General features: G+C 48.6%; 1 protein-coding gene across 1 annotated transcript in view; it reads left to right on the forward strand.

The window, feature by feature from the left end:
- Positions 1-1,963: 1,963 nt before the first annotated feature.
- LOC148122159 (lactase/phlorizin hydrolase-like) overlaps positions 1,964-26,278 on the forward strand; it is a 35,641-nt gene continuing 11,326 nt past the window's right edge. The window contains exons 1-9 of the mRNA XM_087906568.1: positions 1,964-2,612; positions 5,133-5,212; positions 9,845-9,928; positions 12,158-12,260; positions 13,402-13,480; positions 16,528-17,248; positions 18,553-19,198; positions 21,133-22,689; positions 23,866-24,134. Coding sequence (XP_087762694.1) covers positions 1,964-2,612; positions 5,133-5,212; positions 9,845-9,928; positions 12,158-12,260; positions 13,402-13,480; positions 16,528-17,248; positions 18,553-19,198; positions 21,133-22,689; positions 23,866-24,134 — 4,188 coding nt within the window. The remainder of the gene's footprint in view (positions 2,613-5,132; positions 5,213-9,844; positions 9,929-12,157; positions 12,261-13,401; positions 13,481-16,527; positions 17,249-18,552; positions 19,199-21,132; positions 22,690-23,865; positions 24,135-26,278) is intronic.

Genomic DNA, 26,278 nt, shown 5'->3' on the forward strand with positions numbered 1-26,278 from the left:
GGTGTCCTTAAATCACTGAGCTGTCTTCCCCCTCCTATCCCCGGTTCGATTCTCTGAGTTTGGTTTTTCTAGACAGTCTTACTAGCTCTGGCAGATCTCAAAGTCACTATGTCCACTCAGCTGCCCTCAACCTCAGAGATCCACGCACCTCAGCCTCCTGAGTGCTGAGTTAAAGATGGGCATCACCCTTGTTTCACGGGGAACAGATTGGAGAGGGGTTTGTGTTTCTTGTGTCAGATTTCATCTGGTTTGTTCAGGTATTTGCAACTTTCTGTCCTTACATGAAGTTTGTTGCTGTAACCTTCAATTCTAGCAGGAATGAAGATTCTTTAAGAGACCTTCAACCCTGTTCCTATCGGTAGAGACCAATTTGAACAAGGAAACTCTTGGAATTAGTATTTCCCTGGAATTCCATGCAGCCTTGGGGTAGGGCAAGAACAAAAGCTGAAACTGAGTTTCAGTCGGGGGTGGGGAGGGACTTGTCTTCCTGGAAGGAACTGCACAAAGGCACACAGGTCAACACTTCTCAGACCGCTCTGCAGGAGAAACTGAATGGACAGTGAGGGGCAGGGCCACACCTTGACCAGAACTGCTGCGCTGTGCCCTTTATTTAACCTTAAACCTCATGGGACTGGAGAGATGCCCAGTGGATAAGAACACTGCTGCTCTGCGGAGGACCCGGTTTGATTCCCAGCATCCATGTGGTGACTCAAAACCATGTGTAACTCCATTTCCAGGGGATCCGACACCCTCTTCTAGCCTCTGAGGTCACCTGGCATGCATGTGGTGTTTCTCCGTGTTCCCCTGGCTGTCCTGGAACTGCTTAGTAGATCAGGTTGACCTGAAACTCACAGAGATCTCCCTGCCTCTGCTTCCTGAGAGCTGGGATTAAGGACATGTCACCACCATCTTGGAATAAATCTTTAAAAATAACAAAACTCATGTCACAACCCTGAAGATGGGGCTAGAAGTTAGAAGTTCAACACGCCCCTTTATTTTCTCTACCATGCCCACAGTGAATATTCTTTCTGTTTTTTTCACTGTTATGTATCTGGCATTTGGGGGGCCTTAGTGACTGAGCTTAGCCTGTTGGGCTACCAGGGTTCAGACACCCTAACTGTAGCACAAATATTGGGGTTCAACCCGACAACCAGAAAAGCAAAGCAGCCAGGCCACTAGAGAAGTCTTACCTCTACCAAGGCTGGGCGACCACAGACTCAGCAGACTAAGCCTCTCTCTCCTCCCATTTTATATTCCCTGTAATGCTGGGATTCAGGGCATATGACTCCCTAGAACTGGGATTAAGGGTATGAGCCACCACCACCTGCATTTCTTTCTGCATTGATCTTGTGTAGCCCAGGGTGAATTTTAACTCACAGAGATCCATCTGCTCTGTCTCTCAAAACCTGGAATTAAAGGTGTGTGCCTCCACTGCCTAACCTCTAGTGTCTTAGCTTTGCCCTCTTATATTTAGGCAAGCTTTATTTATTATATCATTATACCTAACAATTCCAATAACATTATCTTACGGTTTGTGCATTTGCAAAGACTAGGGTGGAGTAGACAGCTCGATGGTAAGGTGCTTGCTGTACAGCAATACGGACCTGAGTTTTGATGCTCAATGTCCTTGTAAAACACCAGATGTGCTGACACAACTGTAATTCTGCACTGAAGAGGCTGGGACAGGCAGCTCCCCAGGGCTCACAATCGGGGAAGACGCCCAAGATCTACCTCTGGCCTCCACATATTTGTGCACACACAAGTTCATGAACATGTATACAGCAGCACAAGACAAGTTTTTGTTTTGTTTCTATGAAGATTACACTGTTTGAAGTTACCAAGTTCTCATTTAACGATCCTAGATAACACAGTTAAATATTGTGGGGATAATCACTGTTTTTTACAGCTTCAACTGTGTTATAAGGACCAGATTCCTACCAGTGCTTCTAACCATTCCTTGAACATGGATCTGCCCTGGACAGCCCTCTTCCTGAGCACTGTCCTCCTGAGTCTTTCATGCCAGGGGACTGCCTGGGATTCCGATAGAAATTTTATTTCAGCCGCTGGTCCTCTTACAAATGACTTAGTGCTTAACCTGAGCCATCCACTGGGAACCCAGGGCTCTGGTTTTGGACTTGGCAGCAAGGACTTCTACGTCTGCCAGCAGCCATTGCCCTCTTTCTTGCCACAGTACTTGAGCAGTCTTCGTGCCAGTCAGGTCACCCATTACAAAGTACTTCTATCATGGGCACAGCTTCTGCCAACGGGAAGCCCCAAGAATCCAGACCAGGAAGCGGTGCGGTGCTACCGACAACTCCTGCAGTCCCTGAAGGCTGCCCAGCTTCAGCCCATGGTGGTCCTGTGCCACCAGACGCCACCCACCCGCGGCACCATCCAGAGAGACAGGGACTTTGCTGACCTCTTTGCCGACTATGCCACGTTCGCCTTCCAGTCCTTTGGGGACCTTGCTGAGATCTGGTTCACCTTCAGCGACTTGGAGAAAGTGATCCTGGATCTTGCCCCCCAGGGTTCGAAAGCTTCTGCTCTCCAAACCCTCAGCAAGGCCCACAGGAAAGCCTTTGAAGTTTACCACAGAGAGTTCTCTTCTCAGGGTGAGTACTCACGGACATGGTGGATCGGGAGCAGCTCTCACCACCTTCTTCTGTTTGCTTCCTTAACAGGAACTGATGAGGCCCCCACCTGTACGCATCTAGGAGTTCTGTGTGTCTGTCTGTGCGTGCGTGTGTGTCTGTGTGTGTGTGTGTGTGTGTGTGTATGTGTGCGTGTGTGTGTCTGTACGTGCGATTTTATTTTTATTTTAGATATGTGGGTGTTTTATCTACATGTTTGTCTGAGCACCATGTGCATGCCTGTGCCCTCAGATCCCCTGGAACTGGAGTTACAGAGGGTTTGAGTTCCGTGTAGATGCCAGGAATCAAACCAGGGACCTTTGGAAGAGAAGCCCGTGTTCTTATTGCTGAGCCATTTCTCCAGTCCTTGAAAACTATCTTCTAGACCCTTCCTCAGGGTCAAGTCTGTGCAACTGTCTTTCTCTGCCCTTCCTTGAAGGGAAGTTTATAAAGTCAGGATTCCTCCCACATTCTTCTAAGGGTTCCTTGTACCTGGAACTGCCTTGGAGAGAGAGTGCCTTTGGTATTTACAGCATACAGAGGGGAATACCACATCAGGTTATGGTGATGTCAACCTTTAGTCCTAGTACTGAGGAAGCAGAGGCAGGTAGATATCTGAATTCAAGGGTCTACAGAATGAGTTCCAGGACAGCTAGGGCTGCACAGATAAACCCCATCTCTAAAAACGATCATACAAAAAAACCAAACTTAAATGAACAATATGGTTGTGTGATTGCATAGCAGAGTGCTTGTCATGAATGCAGGAAGCCCTGGGTTCCAATTCCTGCCTTGCATGAACTGGGCATAGTGACACATGTCTGTAAGCCAAGCACTGAAAAGGTGGAGGCAGGATGTCCAGGAGTTCAAGGTTGCCTTGGGAGCTGAAGGCAGAACGATCAATTCATGGTCATCCTTGTCCACTTGGAAATTTGGAGGCCAGCCTGGACTACATGAAACCCTGTCTCAAAAAAAAGGCATTGGGATTCAAGGTGGTGGAGAGATGGCTCCTGATTGGCTAGGAGTTATTGCTGTCATCCAGAGGACCAGAGCTTAGTTCTCAGCACCCACATCAAGTGGCTCACAACCACCTGTATTTCCAACTCCAGGGGATTCCACACTTTCTTCTGGCCTCTGTTGACATCTATATATGCATTGCATATGATCACATAGACATAGAAATATCCACATAAATAAAAACAACTATGTATTTTTAAAAGGGTTTTATGTTCCTGGGTACATCTGTATCTTTACCCTTGACTCTAAATCTGAAGGTGGGTCCTAACGTTAGCTTTCTTTTTCTTTTTACTTTTTCCTAAATTTCATTTATTACTTGTGTATGTGAATCAGGTTTTTTCATGTATGTACTTAGTAAATAGATTTAATGTCCTGTTTTTGTTTGTTTGTTTTTGAATTTTTTTGTTTGGTTTGGCTTACTTTTTCAAGATAGGGCTTCTCTCTGTAGCCCTGACTGGCCTGTAAACTCACTCTGAAGACCCTGCTGGCCTCAGACTCAGAGATCCCCCTGTCTCTGCCTTACCTTGTAAGTGCCACAGTTAAGGGCATGCACCGCCCCCACCCAGCAGCTCTGTATTTCCTGCCTTTGTTCTCCAGGCAGTTGTGGTGCACACACAAGCTTGAGAGCAGTCACCATGCTGCGGGACAGCTAAACAAAACGCATGCACACATCAGTGTTTCCTTTGTTTCCCCATCAAGGCACAGTAGCTGCAATGAGGACAGAGACACAGAGGTTCCGGAGAGCACCCTGACTTTGGTTTTGTTTGTGCTAGGTGGCAGCTCTGGTCCTGACTGTCCAGAGATATAGCTGGGGATATAGCCGAGATGACCTCAGGCTTCTGATCCTGCTTGCTTCTCCTTCTCAAGTGCTGGGATCACAGACCTGTGCCACCATGCCTGGTTATGCTGTGCTGGCTATCAGTCCCTGGGCTTGTCATTCATTCATTCATTTATTCATTCATTCAATCAATCCCTGGACTTGTTCATTCAATCAATCAATCACAAACCTATACAATCAATCAATCAATCAATCCCTGGACTTGAACGAGCTCTCTACCAATGGTGCTGAATCCTCAGCCTGGAGCACTGTGCCTTTAAATAGAGTTTGGAAAACGGTTCTCTTGTCACGTTGGGATAATTCTTTCTATGCTGACTTTTCCAAGTGCTCTCTATGTGGGTCTTGATTCGTACACAACAGTCTCTTTGCCTGGCATGGTGACACACAAGTTTAGTCAAAGCACTTGGGAGGCAGAGGAAAGCAGACCTTGGTGAATCAAGGCCAACTGACTTCCGGGACATCCAGGATCATAGAGTGAAGCATGGTCTAAAAAAATCCAAATAAAAACAACCTACTCTCTTAGGGAGATGTATTTTTAGCCACTTTGTTTTCTGGAGTCTGTCAGCTGCTAAAGAGAAGTCATGGTCCTGATCTATCCCTTCAGAAGCTCCGCCCTCCCTCAACTACTGCTCTTTCCTGTTTGGTTCCAGGAGGAAGGCTCTCTGTGGTCCTGAAGGCTGAAGATATCCCCGAGCTCCTGCTAACCCCATCCTCGGCTGCACTCACCAAGGTAGATGCTGCATCTGTAATGCCTAGGGAGAAATGTGATTGTGTTTATTTATTTTGAGATGAGGCCTGTGTAAGAGGAAAAGAGCTTGAGGCTGCTCAGTGACTGTGGCACAGGTGTATTAGTCAACCTGAGAAGGGCTGTCACCAGAGAAGACGGGACTGAGCTTCTCCCAGGGGCTAGGGTTTTTATCAGGGATGGGGAGGAGGGTTGGTCAAAGGGCAGAGGGTGGGTTTGGCCAGGGTTGTTGTTAATCTAGGACATGCAGGAATGCTACTTGTGCTGACTTCATGACACTGACTTAGGGAAATTGGAACTGTTAGTCTCACGAGTGGGCAGGGGTGGGGTTGGTCCTCAGGCTATGATTAATCACAGAGGATGGCAGAAGCAGGGGGATCTCTGTGAGTCTGAGGCCAGCCTGGGCTACTAGTGAGTTTCAGGCCAGGAGAGATATATTCTGAGACACTGTGTCAAAAAAAAACAAAACAAATATACTTTGGCACCCAATTGGTCTACACATACCCACAGAGAAAAAAAAACATTAAGAGTTAGTAATTTATTAAAGTATTTATTTATATACTTCTGGGAGCTGAAGGGATGGCTCAGTGGTTAAAAGCACTGGCTGCTCATTTCCAGAGGATCCAGGGTCAGTTCCCAGCACCCACATGAAGGCTCACAACCTTCTGTAACCTCCAATTCCAAGGAACCATTGCCCTCTCCTGGCTCCCTTGGGCTCTCGTCCATGCTGCATAAAAAAGAAAATAAAGAAGGCTTATAAACAAAATATATGCCTTAGAGTACCATCCTGATGATATCCTCCGTGATTTTTAAAATTTCGAACAGTGCTTCCCTCTGTAGCCCAGGCTGACCTTGAACTCTTGGTCTCTGGCTACCATTTCTGTGGTCTGAGTGACAGGCATGCAGCACCGCGTGTGACTTTACCATATTCTATTGTCAAACGGTCTCACAGAGTAGCCCAGGCTGGCCTCAGATTTGGTCAATCCTCTTGTCTCAGCCTCCAGCTCTAAAGACTCAGGTGTCCCCACCATCTCCTCTAGTAACTGTTATTTATTTACTCACTCCTTTGTTTGCTTATTCATTTTGTTTTTGAGAAAGGGCCACATGTATCCCAGGCTAGCCTAAGTCACTGTATAGCTGAGGATGACCTTGAACTCCTGACCTTCCTGCCTCTACCCCACAAGTTCTGGGTTACTGGCATGAACCAACATGCCTGGTCTCCATCATGCTAGGGTGGAACCCAGGCCTTTGTGCATGCTAGGCAAACATCCCTGCTGGACCACATCCCCAGCCCAGGGTCTCTGCTGGTCTAAGCTAATAGTTCCCTATGGGGAAAGAGCACCTTAGGAGAGAGGAGCCCAGGTAAGAGCCTCCTATTGGGGGACACTCTTTTTTTATTTTTTGAGAGAGGTTTCTCTGTGTAGCCCTGGCTGTCCTGGAACTCAGTCTGTAGATCAGGTTGCCTCAAACTCAGAGATCAACCTTCCTCTGCTTCCTGAGTGCTGGGATTAAAGGCACGTCCCATCACCCTGGCCTTAGAGGACACTGTTGTGTGGGTGTTAACAGTAGGAAGAAATTTGCTAGACATAATGAGACAGGACAAGAGGAAAAACAGGGAAGGCAGGGATGATGTAAGGGTTGGAAGCCAGCGCCAGCATTAGACAGACATAGGGCAAAGCAGCGAGTCCAGAGCCAGAGACAGGCACACACTGCTCAGGCCCATTGAAGGCCCCAGGGTTTGCACTTCTCAGAAGGAACCCAGACACTGTCCTGTGTTTACCCCTGAGCTCTGCGCAGCATGCAGGGGCAAAATGCCAGTTCAAAGGCTGTTGCTGGACAAGGATTTTTATGACCAGCCCTTTGGTCTCTCGATAACAATTATTACTCTGTAAATTAATTTAGATGGCATTTAATCAGCAACAGATTTGTTTATCTAGAACTGTATTGTATGTGGTTTTCAATATCCTTAGCTGGCAGATGTGGAATCTGGTGGACTCCGGAGATCACTTGATCGGAAGGCATTGGGGAGCCAGTGAGGGTTGGGCGCTAGGGCACTGGACCTGGACATGTGGCTCCCAGTTGGTGCCTGACCTATGAAACAGCCGACCTGTTGGAGGGAAGGGCAGCTTGTGAGATTCCAGCCAAGAGAAAAATAGAGTGGTCAGTCTGAATTGTGGCAGCAGGTGTGTGTGTGTGTGTGTGTGTGTGTGTGTGTGTGTGTGTGTGTGTGCATGTGTGCGCGTGTGTGAGTTACACTACTGTATTCTCATGTTTAGATCCTGAATTTAAAGTTGTTCAAACATATGTGATGAGGGGACCTAGTGATGCATGGACGCTTGAAAGAAATCCCACACTAGCTCAGAAATGATAAGTAGACAGTTATTTATTTAGGGGTAAACTCACAACTCAGAATTCTCTGCTTGAATGGAGGACAGAGATCGAATCCCGCAATGCAACAATCCGAATGAGCAGCTGGCGAAAAGGAAGGAAGAGAAAAAGGGGCAGATGCAGCAGGTTCTGTGCCCGTGTGTATAGTATAAGAGGCCACGCCTCAGTAGGCGGGTAACCACAAGCTACAAGCCTTCCTACAGCACATATGTAAACCACAGACCAGGTAGAATCTTGTCTTTTCTATTATGATTGGTTTTCTCTGTCTGTGCATGTGCTAATGTATTACATGTGTGTGCAGGTGCACGAACCTGCTCATCTGTGAGTGTGGGTCCAGGTGCTTGTGAAGGCCAGAGGCCAACACTGGGTGCCTATTGGGGGCTGTGGACCCAGACCCCAAATTTCCTGTAAACCTGCAGCTGCTCTGAGCAAAACAACTTGTTTTCCTGTGTTTGCAGCTGCTCTGAGCATGAGACCCTCAGGAGTTCCTGATGGCAGGGGAGTGGTTTCTAGTGGGTTTGACTGGGGCATGGATATCAGTTAAGGATCCATATATAAGCGGCACTGGTACAAAATAAAGGGGGCATTCATTTTTCAAGGATGACCCGTGTCTCTGTCTGTGTGTCTTTGTGCGTTTAAATCTCCGGGCCCTTGCCCGGCTTGGGAATAGTCCTGTAGCGCAGGGTCCGACTACAGGCGTAGTACTGCAGTACATGTAGTAGTATAGATGGTCAGGTGTCTTCTGTCACTTTTTACCCCTCCCCTTTTTTGGAGACTGGGTCTCAGTCTCTCTCTGAAATGGGAGCTCACTGATTTGACTGGACTGACCTGTCAGTGAACCCCCAGGATACACCGATCTCCATCTCCCAGCGTTCAGATTAAAGACACTCTCGTGTTGAACATGGTAACACATGATTTTGTCTCTCTACTTGGGAGACAGATGCAGGCAGATCTAGGAGTTCAAGTCCAGCCTAGTCTACAAATGAATTCTAGGCCAGCCAAAGACTGCTAAGAAAAAAACCAACAACAAAACCAATGAGACGTGCTTGTGGATACTCGGTGGGTACTGGGCATCAGAAAGCATGGGAAGAACTCACTGAGTGGGCCCATTCTCCAGCCCCTTCCTTCCTTTCTTTTTTTTTTCTTTTTCAAGACAGGTTTTCTCTGTGTAGCCCTGGTTGTAAGAAACATGCTGTACAGACCAGGGTGCCCTCAAGCTCAGATATCTGCCTGCTTCTGTCTCCTGGGGGCTGGGATGAAAAGTGTGTGCCACCACTGCCCGACTTGATTTTTAAAAAATCCTTGATTTTTAAAAAAATTCATTACATTTATTTTGTGTGTGGTGTGGTGTATGTGTTTGTTATTTGCTGTGTGTCTGTTTGTCTGTCTGTGTACGTGATGTGGTATATATGTGTTACTTGTTGTGTATGTGGTATGTATCTGTCTGTATCTGTGTATCTCTATGTAGGCATGAACATTCTATGGCACTTATGTAGAGAGCAGAGGGAAATCTGTGGAGTCTCAGTTCTACCCTCATGTGTGATGGGGGTTGAACTCAGGTCATCAGAGTGGAGAGCAGACACCTATAGCTGCTAGGCCCTGTCACTATTCTCTTCCTCCTCCTCTTCTTCAAGACAAGATCTCTTATTGCACTAGCTGGCCTTGAACTCACAAGGTAGCCAAGGATTAGAATGCTGAAGTGGAGACGGGCACCACCATGCCCTGTTAATGCAGTGCTGGTGACAGACCCATGGCCTTGTACACGCTCAGCAAGCATTCTTTCTACTGAGCCACATGCTCAGTGAGCTGGACCCTAGCTAGACCATGGGTTAGAGAGCCTGGGTGATCAGGGCTGTGTAGCTTGTTTTTCTGCTGGGAGAACTGCTCAAGCCAGGCTTGACTGGGGTGGACTTGAAGCTGTGGCCTGAAATTACAACAAAACCCCAGACCCAAGAGGGTTCCCAGATGTCACAAAGGTCAGGGGAGGGGACCCCTGGGGGAAGCTCCAGACTCCGATTCCCTCCCTTCGTGCTCCTCCATTTGCAGGCACCGCACACCCACACACACATTTTCACACTTACAAATTCACCACACTCACGCCCCTGCTGTAGTCACATGCACACTCATCTACAGCTTTCTCCTGGGAATCCCAGGATCGGGTTAGTCATGGGGAGAACCAGCACTCTTCTGAGGAGGCCTTGTTCTAATGGTTTATCTCCCTGTTTCTAGGACTCGGTTGACTTCCTCTCTCTTGATTTGACTTCTACATGCCAAAGTGTGGCGACTCTACCACAGAAGCTGAGTGACCTGCAGGTAATGTGAGGGCTTTTCCATCGTGATGGAGTGGGAAAGGTTCTGGACAGCTTATCAGAAGTGTGACATTTGCCTAAGGCGTGGACTGAGCCTTCCATAACAGCCCGCCCCCCCCCCCCCCCGAGCTGCAGCTTCAGACATTCCCACTTACAGAGACCATCAGGATGTGGGCTTGCTGTGGTTTCTGTAGCTAGATGTGGGCTCCCCGTGGGCAGTCCCTGGGTGTGCTCTGTGGCTCAGATAGTAGCCTGCTTGCCTTACAGGAGCAAAGCACTGAGTTCATCCCCAGCTCAGCATGAAACAGTGTAGTAAAGCTTGCTTGTAATCCCGGCACTCGGGAGGTAGGAGGATCAGGAGTACAAAGTCACTGTCAACTAAACAATAAAGTCAAGGCCAACCTAGACTAACTGAGACCCTGTTCGAGAGAGAGGGATGGAGAAGGGAGAACAAGCTGCCATACGAAAATGTGTGTGCAGACACCCCAAACCCACCACCACCACCACTACTTAAAGCTAAGTCAAACATACCAGACTGAAGAAAATTTCCCGTTACACCAAAGATGCTGGAAAGCAATAGAGGGAGGGAGAGAGATCGTGGGAGGCAGAGCATAGCAAGTTTGCTGTGAGATTGTGTCTCCCAGTAACATCAGAAACTACAGACACAGAGTGTCACCAACATGATGGAGGTCAGCCCGTGAAGCCTCAGCTGTGCACAGAGAACTACAGGGGACAGTAATGCTGAGAGCGGGACAGGGGCTTCTCCCCAGGGAAGAGAACACCAGTGCCCAATGGTCAGCCCAAAGGTCACATACAAATAACAGTATATGGACTGAACAAGTTACAGTTAGGAATATATGTATATAAACATACTTACAAATATACCTATACAAACAGTAGGAATTGACAGAAAAAGAAGGCCATGAATTTGAAGAAGAGGAGGGAGAGGTATATTGGAGGGCTTAGGGAAGAAAGAGAAGCAAGAAATGTTGTAATTAAATGACAATCTCAAAAATAAAGAAGCAAAGAATAGAGGGAAATCAGCTACAGGAGCTGAGATCTCAAAGTGACAGCGCCTCTGATTTTTTTTAAAAACATTTGCTTTATTTATTATGTATGGATACAGTGTTCTGTCTGCACATGTGCCTGCAGGCCTGAAGAGAGCACCAGATCTCATTACAGGTGGTTGTGAGCGACCATGTGGGTGCTGGGAATTGAACTCAGGACCTCTGGAAGAACAGCCAGTGCTCTTAACCACTGAGCCATCTCTCCAGACCATATGTCATTTTACTGATTTTTATTTTCAATACAGGATTTCTTAAGACAGTTTGTGTTTATGTTTCAGTGTGACTGTGCATATTTGTATAAATGCATGTGCCTCCTGCTGGGAGGGAGAGGTATTGCCTGGGTGCAGAGAGGCTGGAAGAGGGCATCACATCCCTCAGAGCTAGAGTGACAGGCATTCGTGGGAGGCCTGCTTCTTACACAGGATCTGAACTCATGATTGTGATTTGGGTGGCCTTAACCACCAAGTCATCTCTGTAGCCGTTTGCTTGACTTTTTATTACAGAAAGTTTGAAACAAATCGAAAGAAGAAGCGAAAGTATAGGAATTCCTATGAGGACATGGCTGCCATAGCCAACTTGTTTACCTGTCCGATCTGTTCTCTATCTAAAGATTATATACTGAGACAGATTTTCATGTAGGCCAGGCTGGCCTTCTGTGGCTAACGTTGCACTTATGATTCTCCTGCCCCCATGTCTTGAGTGTGGACATTGTATACCTGCCCCGCCACACCTGGTTTATGTAGCACTGAGGATGGAAGCCAGGACTTTACACATTCTAGAAAAACACTCTACCAGCCAAAGTACATTCTCAACGTCACAGAAAAAGTATTTTTTAAGCAAACCATGAACACTCATGATCATGGTGATGCAGCATCTTGGTTAAACATTTTAGGAAATGCAGGCTCCTACACAAGCAGAAACCTTGCTCTTGACCCTAATCTTCTGGCTGGCGTATGAAGTCCTCTATCTAAAATGAACTGCTATGGTTATCAGTTCATTTAGGAAGGGCTGGTGGCCGATGGTCACTGACAATTGTCGTTCTCCAGAGTCCAAGTCACTGCCCTCAGTAAGTGGGGTGACTTGAGGTTGTTTCCAGAAGGTGAGCATGTAGCGTCTCCACTCTTCCCATTACTAAAGGCACACTTGTTGGCCTTCATCTTTTCTAGAACATTGAGCCCAAAATGAAAGTTTTCATCTACACCCTAAAACTTCAGGATTGCCCATCCATAGGGAGGAGCCCCTCCTCACTGCTCTTCAGCCTGCTTGAAGGTGAGTGGACCAGCATGTGGCAGGAGTTGAATGGCCTTTGTTACACTGTGTGTTGGGGAGCAATACTGACATCGGGGGTTCTCACGAGGGAGGGGCCTAGGAAAATGGCTGAACTGAGAGCCTACCAGGTGTGGCTCAAGTCCCATAACTTCCCTGGCAGTGAGCTCCTCCTGTCCTGGGACACCGAGTGGTCCTATACAGATGGCAAGGGTGCCCAATATGACATGTTCCTGACTCAGGTGTGAACTGTCAGCATGGAAACACAGCCTTGTGTTCCCCTGGTCTTAGCAGCCCCAGGAGGATCTAAGACGCAGAAAACCTCTGGTGTAGGATCTTGTGGTCTAAACGTCACTGAGTAGTCCTGCCAGGCCTTGAACTCAAGGGCAGTCTATTTAGTGCATGCGTGTGTGCATGTCTGTGTCTGTGTGTGTGTGTTTCTATGAGTGTGTATATATTGGTGCAGGTGCCTGAGGAGAACAGAAGGCTTTTGGATCCTCTGGAAACGGAGTTACTCACAAGTAGTTGTGAGCTGCCTGCAGTGGGTGCTGGGATCTGAACTCGGATCTTCTAGAAGAACAATTTGCTCCTTATCCAGAGTCATCTCTCTCATCCCATGCCAGGCTTTTTGTGTGGTTGTGGAGGTTGAGCTAATTCCTCCTGTTTACCCAGGAGGCACCTTACCAATTAACTCCCCCACCTTCTTTTTCAAAAATTTCACAAGAAGGTGGCAGTGGCAGACACTTTAAATCCTAGTACTCAGGAGGCAGAGGTAGGCAAATCTCTGAGTTCAAAGCCATTCAGCTCTAAGAGCAAGTTCTAGGAAAGTCAGAGCTACATCGTGAAATCCTATCTCAAAATAAAATAAAAAATAAAAAGCCCGAAAGGAGGTATGAACACGTTCCCATGACCAAGACTCAAGGGTGGGTCCAGCTATCTTCTGAAGTGTTTGTGTCACTGATATTCACTCTGAAATATGAGGACCAACTTTCTAGTTCTAAGCAGACCAGATGCATCCATGGTATCTTCAGAAAGTCTTATCATCATCACTTGGGGTTAGAGTGGTTTTAAAATGAGGTAACCTACAGATTGCATGTTTCTGCTCCAGCTCCACACACAGTTAACAAAGCTGCTTTTCTTACAGCCATAAATAAAGACCAAGTACAGATGGTTGGGTTCGACATCAATGCATTCCTGAGCTGTTCATCCAGTCCTGAGGAGAGGTAATGCTGGCTTGTGCCGTTAACAAGAAGTAACGGTTACTATGGGTTCTGTTGTTGTGTACATGGGCAATCGCTGGGGACCATTGTCCTTGTGTTTTGGTTTTGTTTGAGGCATGTATGTGAGCGCATGCAGGATCATGAGTGAGCGTGCAGGTGCACCACCTGCCTGAGTGAGCCCACAGAGGTCAGAATGTCAGAATGACAGATCCCTTGGAACTAGAATTCCCATGTGAATGCTGGGAACTAAACCCAGGCCTTCTGCAACAGCAGTAATTGGTCTTAACTGCTGAGCCATCTCACCAGTCCTGACTTTGCCTCCTGGAACAGCAAACAGGACACAGTCGTTTAAGAGATGAGAGGTGGAGGCTCAGAGGGAGGCCAGAGAAGCAGTAGCTCGTGGAGATGTGCCTGGGCCTACAGGTCCTGTGTCCTCACTGTCAGATTCTCCCAAGTCTGCATATTTAGCAGAGCTGAGATGAGGATACTGGGATAGTGTGCACATATGTGGCAGAGAAAGCAGGTTATGGGGCCAGCTACATGGTTCATGGGTAAAGACACCTGTGCCCAAGTCTGATGACCTGAGTGTGGTCTCTCAGGCTCACGTGTTGGAAGGAGACGACTGACACCCACAATTGTCATCCAACCTCTGCACATGCCATGTGCACACCCCTCACACAGAGTCTCTGAATGAAAGAATGAATGAATAAATGCATGCATGCATGACTCTGGTGCCTCAGAGGGTAAAGGCCCTTTCCCGTGTCCTAGTTTTCTTTCTGTTGCTCTGATAAAACAGTGACCCAAGCAACTTGGGAGGACAGAGCTCATTTCATCTTACTGTTTACAGTCCTCCAAGATGGTCGTCAGGGCAGGAACTTGAGGCAGAGTCGAAGCTGAGGCCATGGGGAATGAATGCTGCCTGCTTGTTTGCTCTCCATGGCTTGCTCAGCCCTCTTTCTGTTTTTCAATGTTTCTTAATTTATGCATTTGTGTGTTTTGTCTGCATATATGCACATCAGAGGAGACACTGCTTTGCTTGGAATTAGAGTTGTAGACATTGGTGAGTCAGCATGTGGGTGCTAGGAATTGAACTCACAACTTCTGAAAATGCTACCAGTGTTCTCAACCTCTGAGCTGTCTTATCTTTCCAGCTCCCAGTCTGCTTTCTTGTATAACTCAGCACCACCTACCCAGGGGTCATTCCACCCACAGTTGGCCTGGCCTCACACACCCATCATTACACAAGGAAGATGCCCACAGACTTGTGTACAGGCCAGGCAAACATATACATTTTCTCAGTCAAGGTTTCCTCTTCTCAGATGACTCCAGCTTGGTGTCAGGTTTGTAACATGAAGGGGCCTGCTTGTTGGGGTTTCTGTCCTGCCAGGTACCCCATAACCGGCAAGCCCCAAAGAAAATCACACAGAGGTCTCCATAAGTTATAAAACTGATTGACCCATTCGCTCAGGCTTCTTATTCGTTCTTGTTCTGATCTATTTTAGCCATATGGCTTGGTATCTTTTTCAGCTGGCAGGTCACATCCTGCTTCCTCAGTGATCTGGGCAGGACTGGAAGGAATCAGCTTCTTCTTTCCCAGAATTCTCCTGTTCTCATTGCATCCCCTCTACTTCCTGTCTGGTTTTCCCGCCTATACTTCCTGCCTGTCCAATCAGCATTTATGTAAAACATGATTGACAGTTTACCGACAATTTCCGGCACCAAGGTTAACAAAAAGTAAGCAGCTTACCACTCAAGCATTGTGACCTGAGTTAGATCCCCAGGTCCCACTTCGGCTGTAAGTGCAGCCGAAGAGAACAGACTCCATGAAGTTGTCTGTATATAAAATCCACAGCAATAAATAATGAAACTTAAAAGGTAAATAAATATAGTAATTATTAAAGAGAAGAAAAAAGAGAGAGCAGTTTAGGTATAGACCTGAGCAGCCTGCTGAAGTTTCATGAGATAAATTCTTGAGCTCAGTTCTTCAGTGTGAGATGTGAACACCTTCCCAAATCACAGCACCGACAGGAAGATCCTTATTTTAAAAATTTCTCAGATCAAATTTGGCTGGAGAGATTCAGGCTGTCAGATGCTTTCTCTGCAAGCATGGGGGACTAAGCAGAGAACAAACAAAAAGGCAAGTATAATGGGAATGTTTCATACCACAGTGCTGGATTCAGAGATGATCTTCTTCCTCCTGGCCCTCCTCCTCCTCCTCCTGGTCCTCCACCTTCTGACCCTCCTCCTCCTGACCCTCCTCCTCCTGACACTACTCTTCCTGACCCTCCTCCTCCTGACCCTCCTCCTCCTGACCCTCCTCCTCCTGACCCTCCTCCTTCTGACCCTCCTCCTCCTGACCCTCCTCCTCCTGACCCTCCTCCTCCTGACCCTCCTCCTTCTGACCCTCCTCCTCCTGACCCTCCTCCTCCTGACCCTCCTCCTTCTGAATCTCCTCCTCCTGACCCTCCTCCTCCTGACACTACTCCTCATACTGCCCATCCTTTTCTTCTTCTTCCTTCCTCTCTTCCTTTCTTAATTTTTCATTCTTTTTCTTCCTTTCTCCCTTCCTTTTTTCTTTTTCTCATTTTTTCTCTTCTTCATCTCTTTCTCCTAACTGTCCTTCTATTCCTCCTGACCCTTCTTGTTTCTGTCCCTCCTTTACTTTCTTTCTGTTGTTTCCTTTCTTTCTTTCTTTTTCTTTCTTCCTTCCTTCCTTCTTCCTTCCTTCCTTTCTTTGTTTTTCTTTCTATCTCTGTCTCTCTTTCTTACTTGCATTCTCTTCTCTCCTCCTCATCCTTCTTTTTTTCTTCCCCTTGTTCTTCTCCTTTTTTCTGCCTTTTTCTTTTTCTCATTCTCCTTACGGTTTCACTGTGTAGCCCTGGCTGATCTGGAAATCACTCTGCACACCAGGCTGTTCTCACATTAACAGACATCTGGCCGCATCTGCCTCCTGAGTGCTGAGAGAAGGGCATGAGCCTCCATGCCTGACCCTGTGGGGCGTTTGTAACTCAGTCATTAATTGTGTCCCTTGATGTCGCTCTACCCCACAGCCCATCTTGTTCTCTAACCGACAGCCTGGCCTTTCAGACTGAGCAGCAGCAGGAGACAGCAGCTGTGCCCTCTTCCCCCGTCTCAGCCTACCAGACAGTCTGGGCAGCCTTTGCTAACCAGTCTAGGGCAGAAAGGGATGGCTTCCTGCAAGATGTGTTCCCAGAGGGATTCCTCTGGGGCGTGTCTACTGGAGCCTTCAGTGTGGAAGGAGCCTGGGCAGAAGGCAGCAGAGGGCCAAGCATCTGGGACAGCGACAGTGACCTGAACGCTGCCAAGGGCCAAGCGACAGCAAAGGTGGCCAGTGACAGTTACCACAAACCAGCCTCCGATGTGGCCCTGCTCCGAGGCCTCAGGGCTGGGGTGTACAAATTCTCCATCTCCTGGTCCCGGCTGTTCCCCACTGGGCAGAAGAGCAGCCCCAACCTGCAAGGTGTCGCCTACTACAACAGACTGATAGACAGCCTGCTGGACTCCCACATCGAGCCCATGGCTACGCTGTTCCACTGGGACCTGCCCCAGGCCCTGCAGGATCAAGGCGGGTGGCAGAACGAGAGTGTGGTGGATGCCTTCCTGGACTATGCAGCCTTCTGCTTCTCAACATTTGGGGACCGTGTGAAGCTGTGGGTGACCTTCCACGAGCCATGGGTGATAAGCTATGCAGGCTATGGCACTGGGCAGCACCCACCAGGCATCTCTGACCCGGGAGTGGCTTCTTTTAAGGTACTTTCTCCCACCCCTCAACTCCTGTCAATTAGAAGACACATCAGGCTGTGGACTCCCAGCCCTGGAAAGAAAAACAGAGGGAAGGATAAGAATGTGTTGTTAGTGTTGTCTCCTACACCTAGGCTGAGGATGACCTTGAACTCCTGACCTTTTGCTTGTTATCCCGAGAGCTGGGGGTCACAGGCATCTCCCACCATGCCTGGGTTTTAAACTGGGGTGAGAATGAGACCTAGGGCTTCTTCATAATACGTGAGCACTTGGCCAAATGAGCCACACCCTCAGGCCTGGTCAAGGCTCCTGGACTCCAAGGACAAGTTCCAGGCTTGGAGGATTGTCCTCAGCTGTAGAGCTCTTTCCTAGCACACACGTGGCCTGGGTTCAGTCCCCACCTCCTTGGAGCAGCGATGACAGACATGTGCTGCCTGTGCCCAGGATTATGGGGTAGACCCAGGGCTCTGCATTTCAGGAAAGTACTTCTGTACATATTACTCAGCTGTAGTCATAGCCGTTAAGATTTTATTTATTTATTTGCATTGCTTTATTGAGATAGGTCTCAGTTTGTAGCTCAAGCTAACATGAAACACAGAGTGCTCAGTCTTCAGCACACAGAAATCCTCCTGCCTCAGCCTCTAAAGTACAGACTGAGCCTTCACAGCTGGCTTTGGTAATCTTTTGTTATAGGTAAGAATTTCCTGAGTGTTTATAGTGTCTCCTGTGATATTTTAGATATATTATATATAGGCTGAGAAAGTTCATTTCTCCTCATTTCTGTAGCGTTCCTTTTCTCACTGCTAGGACAATACACCTGTCAAAAGCACTTGCAGATGGGTGGTGGCGGCACACAACTTTAATCTCAGCACTTGAGAGGCAGAGGCAAGTGGATCTCTGAGTTCAAGGCCACCATAGGACACTCAGGGCTACACGACAAACCCAGTCTTGAAATACAAAGAACACCACCACAAAAAGCACTTGGGGAAGGAAGGGTCCCTTTGCCTGATGGTTCTAAGCTGTAGCTCTACACAGCCGAGAAGACATGGCCTTGAACGTGCTATGCAGACAAGGATGAACCAGCAATCCTCCTGCTCCACCTCCCGAGTTCTGTCAGTACAGGCTTGCACCACCATGCCAGGTTCATTAGTGCAGGAAATGGAGCCCCGGGTTCTGTGACTATGAGGCTGTCTAACAATCCAGCCACGTCCCAGACCCATGGCTGGTTCTGCTGACGTCAGCAGGAACTTGGTGACACTACTGACTAGCTGGTGCCACTGTTGACATTATTTTCGTCCTCCTTTCCTCCCGAGGTGGCTCACTTGATCCTCAAGGCCCACGCCAGAACTTGGCATCACTACGACCTTCACCATCGCCAACAGCAGCAGGGCCGCGTGGGCATCGTGCTCAATTCAGACTGGGCAGAGCCCCTGGATGGGGAGAGTCCCCAGGACCTTGCTGCCGCTGAGCGCTTCCTGCACTTCATGCTGGGCTGGTTCGCTCACCCCATCTTTGTGGATGGGAACTACCCCACCACCCTCCGGGCCCAGATCCAGCAGGTAAACCAGCAGTGTGGGGGTCCTCTGGCCCAACTCCCAGAGTTCACTGCAGCGGAGCAGCAGCTCCTGAAAGGCTCTGCGGACTTCCTTGGTCTGTCTCACTACACATCCCGGCTGGTCAGCAGCGCTGCCCAGCAGACCTGCATCCCCAGCTATGATAACATTGGAGGCTTCTCCCAGCACGTAGACCCCACGTGGCCCCAGACTGCATCTCCCTGGATCCGGGTGGTGCCCTGGGGCCTAAGGAGGCTGCTTCGCTTTGCTTCCATGGAATACACGAAAGGAAGAGTTCCCATCTTCTTGGCTGGGAATGGCATGCCTGTAGGGGAAGGAGAGGATCTCCTTGACGACTCGGTGAGAGTGAACTACTTCAACCTGTACATCAACGAGGTGCTCAAGGGTAAGAAGGTCCGGGGGGGGGGGGGGGGGGGGAGCGGCGGGGTGGGAGGGGCGGCTCTTCCCCAAGTCTTCACAGTGTTTAAGGGGGCAGACCAGAGACTGAACTCAGGCCTTCGGGATTGCTCAACAAGAGCCCTTACTCACTAACCCATTTCAGCCTCTCCAGTCCGGTATTCTTGCGCTCTTCGTTAATCAGTGTTTATTGAGAGCATGAGGAGCCTGGAATTGCGTAATACAGTAAAGATGTAGTTGAGTAATGTCATCTTTTCTTAGGAGACTCAGTCCACAGTGGGACTGACACTTAGGACAGGACCCCAACCCACTGACTCCCCTCAGTGCGCTGCCCCCTTTGAGCCCCATCTCCCTCAGCTGCTATCCAGTCTGCATTGACCTCCCTGTTCTGCAGGTGAGCCGTACATACATGCTCAGTTGGACCCAATGCGTCTTCTTTAAGTGGAAAAGGAGGGCAAGTGGTTTTCAGCACATGGGTCACTAACATAGATCAGTTCATGATGGCTGTCACTCACCGAAGCCAGTGAGCAGGGACAGGGATGCTGTCTTCAGAGACTCGGCCATCTGAGAAGACGGGGTTAATAGCCTAGCCCTGTCTTCCATACCTTCCCCAGCCACTGTCTATATATGGAGAGTGGGGAGTTCGGCTTCACACCAGTCTATGCCTCCATCTTTGTGTGATCTTTCCTATTAGGGACACGTGTCTCTAGGCCTGGTGGTGCAACCCTTTATCCCCAGCAGCTGGAATCAGAGGCAGGAGGATTGAGAGTTCAAAGTCATCCTGGAATACTTAATGAGAGCTTGTCTTAAAAACAATTAAATAGGCCCAGGATGTACTTGGTAGAGTTCTTTCCTAGCATTCTGACCATCGTGGGTTCCATCCCCAGCACTGTGTCAACGAGGGAGTGTGTGCCTGTGACACCAGTGCTCAGGAGGTGGAGGCCGTGGGGTCAGGAGTGCGCGTTTATCCTCAGCTCCACAGAGTTTGAAGTCAGCCTCGGCCACCTCGTTATTATTTTTGTAATGTGTGTGAACTCAGGCTGGGGTTGTGGTGGGTGGTGGCAGTTGGAGAAATGGCTCAGCAGTTAAGAGCACTGGCAATGTTGGGAATTACTATTTTAAGGTGTGTGACTTTGGTTTATGCTGCATTTGTTTAACCCTGTGAAGCTGTGATTCTTTGCCTGTCTAAAACACCTGATGGTCTAATAAAGAGCTGAATGGCCAATTGGGTGGCAGGAGCAATGATAGGCAGGGCTGGCAGGCAGAGAGGATAAATAGAAGGGGAAATGAGGAAGAGAGAGAGCAAGAAGAAATAGAACAAAGAGTGGAGGACACAGGGCTCCAGCGACCCAGCAATACGGCCAGTCACAGCGGAAAGGAAGACATACAGAAGTAAGCAAATGAAAAAGTCCAAGGGAAAAGGTATTTGGGATAATTTAAGAAAAGCTGGCTAGAAACAAGCCACAGTTGGGCATTCATAACTAAGTATAAGTCTCATATGTGATTTACATGGGGGATTTGCTAGTGGTCCCCAAAGACAAAAGAGTAAAAATATCGCAGTACAGGCTGCTTTTCTGGAGAACATGAGTTCAAGTCCCAGTTCCAACACAGCAGTTCACACCCCTCTGAAACTCTACCCCATGGGATCTGATGCTCCCTTCCAACCTCTGCATGCACTACACACATGTAGTGCACAGGCATACATGCAGGGAAAACACCCATGCACATAAAATGATTTTCAAATTAAAAAAAGAGTAAGGAAAACTAAGGGGGATGGCATCCTAAGAAACAACAAATGAGGTTGTCTTCTGGTTTTCCCATGCATTCACACATACACACACACACACAGACATACACACACACACACACATCACACACGCACGCACGCACTCACACAGGACTGACTTTGTTTTATCTTTACAGCTGTCAAGGAGGATTTGGTGGATGTCCGTGCATACATTGCTCGTTCCCTCATTGATGGCTTTGAAGGACCCCCAGGGTACAGCCAGAGGTTTGGGCTGTACCGTGTCAACTTCAGTGACAGCAGCAGACCGAGAACTGCCAGGAGATCTGCCCACTTCTTCACTGGCATCATTGAAAAGAATGGTTTCCCTGCCAAGGAGCTGAGAAGAACCCCAGTGCCTGTGAAAGCAGACTTTTCCTCCAGAGTCACAACCTTCTACAACTCCCCATCTGAGGTGCCCTCCCAGGCTAAAATCGTGTGGGAGAAGTTCTCCAACCAGCCCAAGTTTGAGAGAGACTTGTTCTATCATGGCACATTCAGGGATGATTTCCTGTGGGGCGTGTCCACCTCAGCCTATCAGATCGAAGGAGGTTGGGATGAGGATGGCAAAGGGCCCAGCATCTGGGACAACTTCACCCACAGCACAGGGAGCACCGTGAAAGACAATGCCACCGCAGACATAGCTTGTGACAGCTATCGCCAACTGGAAGCCGACCTGAACATTCTTCGCGCCCTGAAGGTCAAGGCCTATAGGTTCTCTATCTCCTGGCCTCGGATTTTCCCAACGGGAAGAAACAGTTCCATCAACAGGCCCGGTGTCGATTATTACAACAGGCTGATTGACGGCTTGGTGCAGAGCAACATCCTCCCCATGGTGACACTGTTTCACTGGGACCTGCCCCAGGCCCTCCAGGATATTGGAGGCTGGGAGAACCCTTCTTTGATCGAGTTGTTCGACAGCTATGCTGACTTCTGTTTTCAGACCTTTGGTGACAGAGTCAAGTTCTGGATGACCTTTAATGAGCCCTTTTTAGTGTCGCTGTCTGGCTATGGTTCTGGGGAGTTTCCCCCAAATGTGCAGGACCCGGGCTGGGCACCTTACAGGGTCAGCCACGTCATCCTCAAGGCTCATGCTAGAGTCTACCATACTTATGATGAGAAATACAGGCAGGAGCAGAAGGGGGTCATCTCACTGAGCCTCAACGCTCACTGGGTGGAACCCAAAGACCCAGGAGTCCTAAGAGATGTGGAAGCTGCCGACCGGATGCTGCAGTTTTCCCTGGGCTGGTTTGCCCACCCCATTTTTAGAAACGGGGACTATCCAGATGTCATGAAATGGAACGTGGGGAACAGGAGTGAACTGCAGCACCTGGCGGGCTCCCGCCTGCCCAGCTTCACAGAGGAGGAGAAGGCGTACATCAGGGGCACCGCCGATGTCTTCTGCCTCAACACCTACTCGTCCGTGTTTGTGCAGCACAGCACTCCAAGGCTGACCCCACCCAGCTATTATGATGACCGCGAGCTCACGGTCAGCGATATGGACTCTTCGTTGACCTCCCCATCAATGCTCCCAGCCGTGCCCTGGGGGATGCGGAGGCTGCTGAACTGGATCAAGGAAGAGTATGGCGACATTCCCATTTACATCTCGGAGAATGGAAACGGCCTGGACGACCCCTCGCTGGATGACACTGACAGGATATTCTACCACAAAACCTATATCAACGAGGCTCTGAAAGGTACATGAGGCTGTAGCCGCTCTCACTAAACCTCCATTCTCCGTGTCCTGTGCCTCTCTTGTGTCCAGTTTCCCTGTCCTCGGTCTGTCATGTGTCCCATGCTCTGGCAAGCACTCTGAACATCTCTCTTTTGGTCTTGGGCTAGGGCTCAGTAAAGTGTTGTCTGCAAGCATAGGGATCAGAGTCCATTTTCTAGGGAAACGTCAGGCTTGGTACATTTGTAATCTGTATGCCGAGGAAGCAGAAAGGTGCATTCTTGGCGCTCTCTGGCCCACCAACCTGGCCCACTTGGTGAACTCCAGGTCAACTGAGAGGCTATGAAAAAGAAAAGTGAGTGATGCCCAAGAAATAATGTCTGAGGTTGTGTTCTAGCCTACACATGCAAACACAAACACACACACACACACACACACACACACTTGTTCACTCATACACACATAGAGATTTACATAAAAAGGTAAAGTTCCCACTTCTAGAGCAGGGGATGAGGCTCAGTTAGTAAACTGCTTGCCCAGAATACACATCCCCATCCTCCAGTCCCAGCCCTAGAGTGGGCAAGGTGCACACCTGCAATCCCACACTGGAGCAGTAGGGGCAGGAGGAGCAGAAAAAAATCCAAGTTTAATCTTGACTGTAGAGTGAGTGCAAGACCAGCCTGCGCTACCTGGGATCCTGTCTCAAAATGTTTCAAATGATATCAAGAAATTCACACTTGTGTGCTTACCAGCAAAGCGGGTTGAGGCCCTTGAATTTGAGGCTTAGCCCTTTACCTTAACAAATAACACTTGCTGTAAGGTCATTGAGGCCAGGAAAAGTAAGATTGAAAACTGGTGTTGGTGGTGGTACACGATTTAATTGTGCGGCTAGGGATGAAGAGCTCGGTGAACTCTGAGTACGAGGCCAGCCTGGTCTGCAAAGTGTGTTCCAGGACAGTCAGGGTTTCACAGATAAACCTTGTCTGGAAAAAAAAATATTCAAAAGACAAAAGCAAAACAACAAAAAGTAAAAGTACGAGTAATGAGGTGACATGTTCCTCTCTCAGGAACCATGTGACTGCACACGTGTGTGGTTTAGCATAGGGCATAGCCTGGAGTCCAGTACCAGCACAGGACCGGGACTCTTGAGAGCCCTGCCTACTGTCTAAAGCTTTCTTCTCCTCTCTTTGGCATATCCTAGCCTACAGGCTGGATGGTGTGGACCTTCGAGGGTATTTTGCCTGGTCGCTGATGGACAACTTCGAGTGGCTGTCAGGCTACACGGTCAAGTTCGGACTGTATCATGTTGACTTTAACGATGCAAAGAGGCCTCGAACAGCAAGAGCCTCAGCCAGATACTACACAGAGGTCATTACCAACAATGGCATGCCCCTGGCCAAGGAGGACGAGTTCCTGTATGGAGAGTTCCCCAAGGGCTTCATCTGGAGTGCGGCTTCTGCTGCATATCAGGTGAGGAGTGTGGAGCCATGAGCTCACTTTCCTACAGGCTACTGGACGCCAAGCATGTGCACAGGACTGGAAGCACACAAGCCAGAGCCGCTAGCAAACCTGCACAGACGAGTCTGTGTGTGCGTGAGGATCCAGGTCCTCAGACCCCAAAGTCAGTTAGATCCCTGTGAGTAAGGTTGGCTTGTTACTTGTCTGGTAGCTGTGGTAAGATACCTGACACAGGCCACTTATGGAGGGAAGGGTGAATTTCAGGTTCACAGTTTAAGGATGAGGAGAAGTCCTGACAGCAGCCAGGTGAGGCAGCTGGTCACATAGCATCTTCAGTCCGGAAGCAGAGAGACGTGGGTTCTGGTACTCAGCTCACTTTCGCGGTTTTAATCAGAAGATTCCAGCCACTGAATAGCGACCACTCACATTCAGGATCATTTTTCCTCCCTTAGTTAATTCAGTCTAAAAACTTCTTTATAGATTGGCCAGACATGTGTTTTCTAGGTGTCTGTAGAACTTGTGAAGGACTGAGATGGACAGATGAAGGGCCAGATGGATCAGGTAGAGCCATGACAGAAGGTTCAGGAAGAGCATGCAAACGTGTAATCTCCCTGGAGGCTCCATCTGTGCGTCAGCTGACCTAACTGGCGCTGGGTTCAATCCGGGCATTTTCTGATGCACTGACCCGGGGCTGCTACTGAGTTCATGACCAGGAAGGTAAACACAAAACATATGGTGCCCTGATTCCCTTTCCTCAGGAAGAGGAAAGATGAAAGAGAGAGGGCAAGGGGTGTGCTCAGTGCAGGCATGGTGACCCGTCAGCGGGCGTGGGGCTCCGCCTTTCTTCATTTTCTTCTACTCTTCTTCCTCCACTTTTTTCATTTTTTTTTCTAGACAGGGTCTCATACAGTTCAAGTTGTCCTTGAATTACTGAGCAGCCCATATTCTTGGATTCTTGACCATTCTGCCTCCATTTCCTTGAATGCTGGGGTTGCAGGTGTGCAGCGCTAGGCCTGGTTTCTCAGTGCTGGGATGGGATAGCCTGGGGTCCACGCATGCTAGTCAAGCCTCGTCCAGTTGAGTCTCACCCCAGTCTGACTTCCTACCCCTTCGGACACACTGGGCTCCTCTGTTCCTCTTCCTCCCCAGCTGTTAAGCGGCCATTTCTCTGGTGAGACCCAGCTGTTTTACACAGCAGCCAACAATTGTCGTCTGGTGTCCTCTCTGCCCCTGGATTGTCCCAACTTGTAGGTCCTCTCAGCAGTCGGAACTGCATAGCACATGGATGGACCCACACATATTTTCTGTCATTTTACCCTTGACCCTTCCCACTTTGCATTCCTTAATTAATTATACAGGAGACAGGGTCTTATGTAAACCAACTCACTCTGTAGCCCAAGATGACCTTGAACTTCTGACCCTCCTGCCTCTACTGTCCAAATATCAGGCTTACTAGCATGCCTAAATACTCTCAGTATATGCAGTGCTGGGGATGGAGCCCAGGGCCTCATGCATAGCAATCAATGTCTCACTAACTTAGCCTTATCCCCCAGCCCTACAGTTTGTATATTTAAAGTCGTGAGTTTATATCCATACATCCAGTTCAAATCTATAAGGAAATGCTAGCCCTTTCATTTTCCATATTTGCATCTCCTTTCTCCCGTGAATTACTCTCTATACTAATGTATGTATATATAAATCTAGTTCCTGGCACCCTAGGCTAGTCCCTTTGGTCCTGGCCTCTTCCAGCTCCACATACATAGTTCCTATGGCCGTTTCCTGCTGGCTCCACTCTGCCTTCTCCCAGCCAGCACTGGATGTGCATTGTTGGCTAGAATGCCAGCACCATCTCAATTGTGACACCATACTTGCTGTCCCACCATATTTGCTGAAATGTTTGAAAGTGAATTACAAAGGTGGTACCTATCTACCCACTGAACTCCACAGATGGGTGTCCTCCAAAGTCTTATTGGAAGAGAGTTAGAGAGGAGGAGGAAGGCATAGAAACAGCCATGTATGTCTGGACTACAAATACTTTCCACACCAGTATCCTTGCAGTTGGCTTGACTGTAGTTAGAGGTGGTAGGGGATGTGAAATTGTTCACGCAGCACCTTTGGTGAGTACCCACCATATGCCAGACCCCACTGCCAGCATT

This window comes from Myodes glareolus, chromosome 5 (genome assembly GCF_982192425.1).
Source record: "Myodes glareolus chromosome 5, mMyoGla1.1, whole genome shotgun sequence".
In the NCBI taxonomy this organism is placed as follows: Eukaryota; Metazoa; Chordata; class Mammalia; order Rodentia; family Cricetidae; genus Myodes; species Myodes glareolus.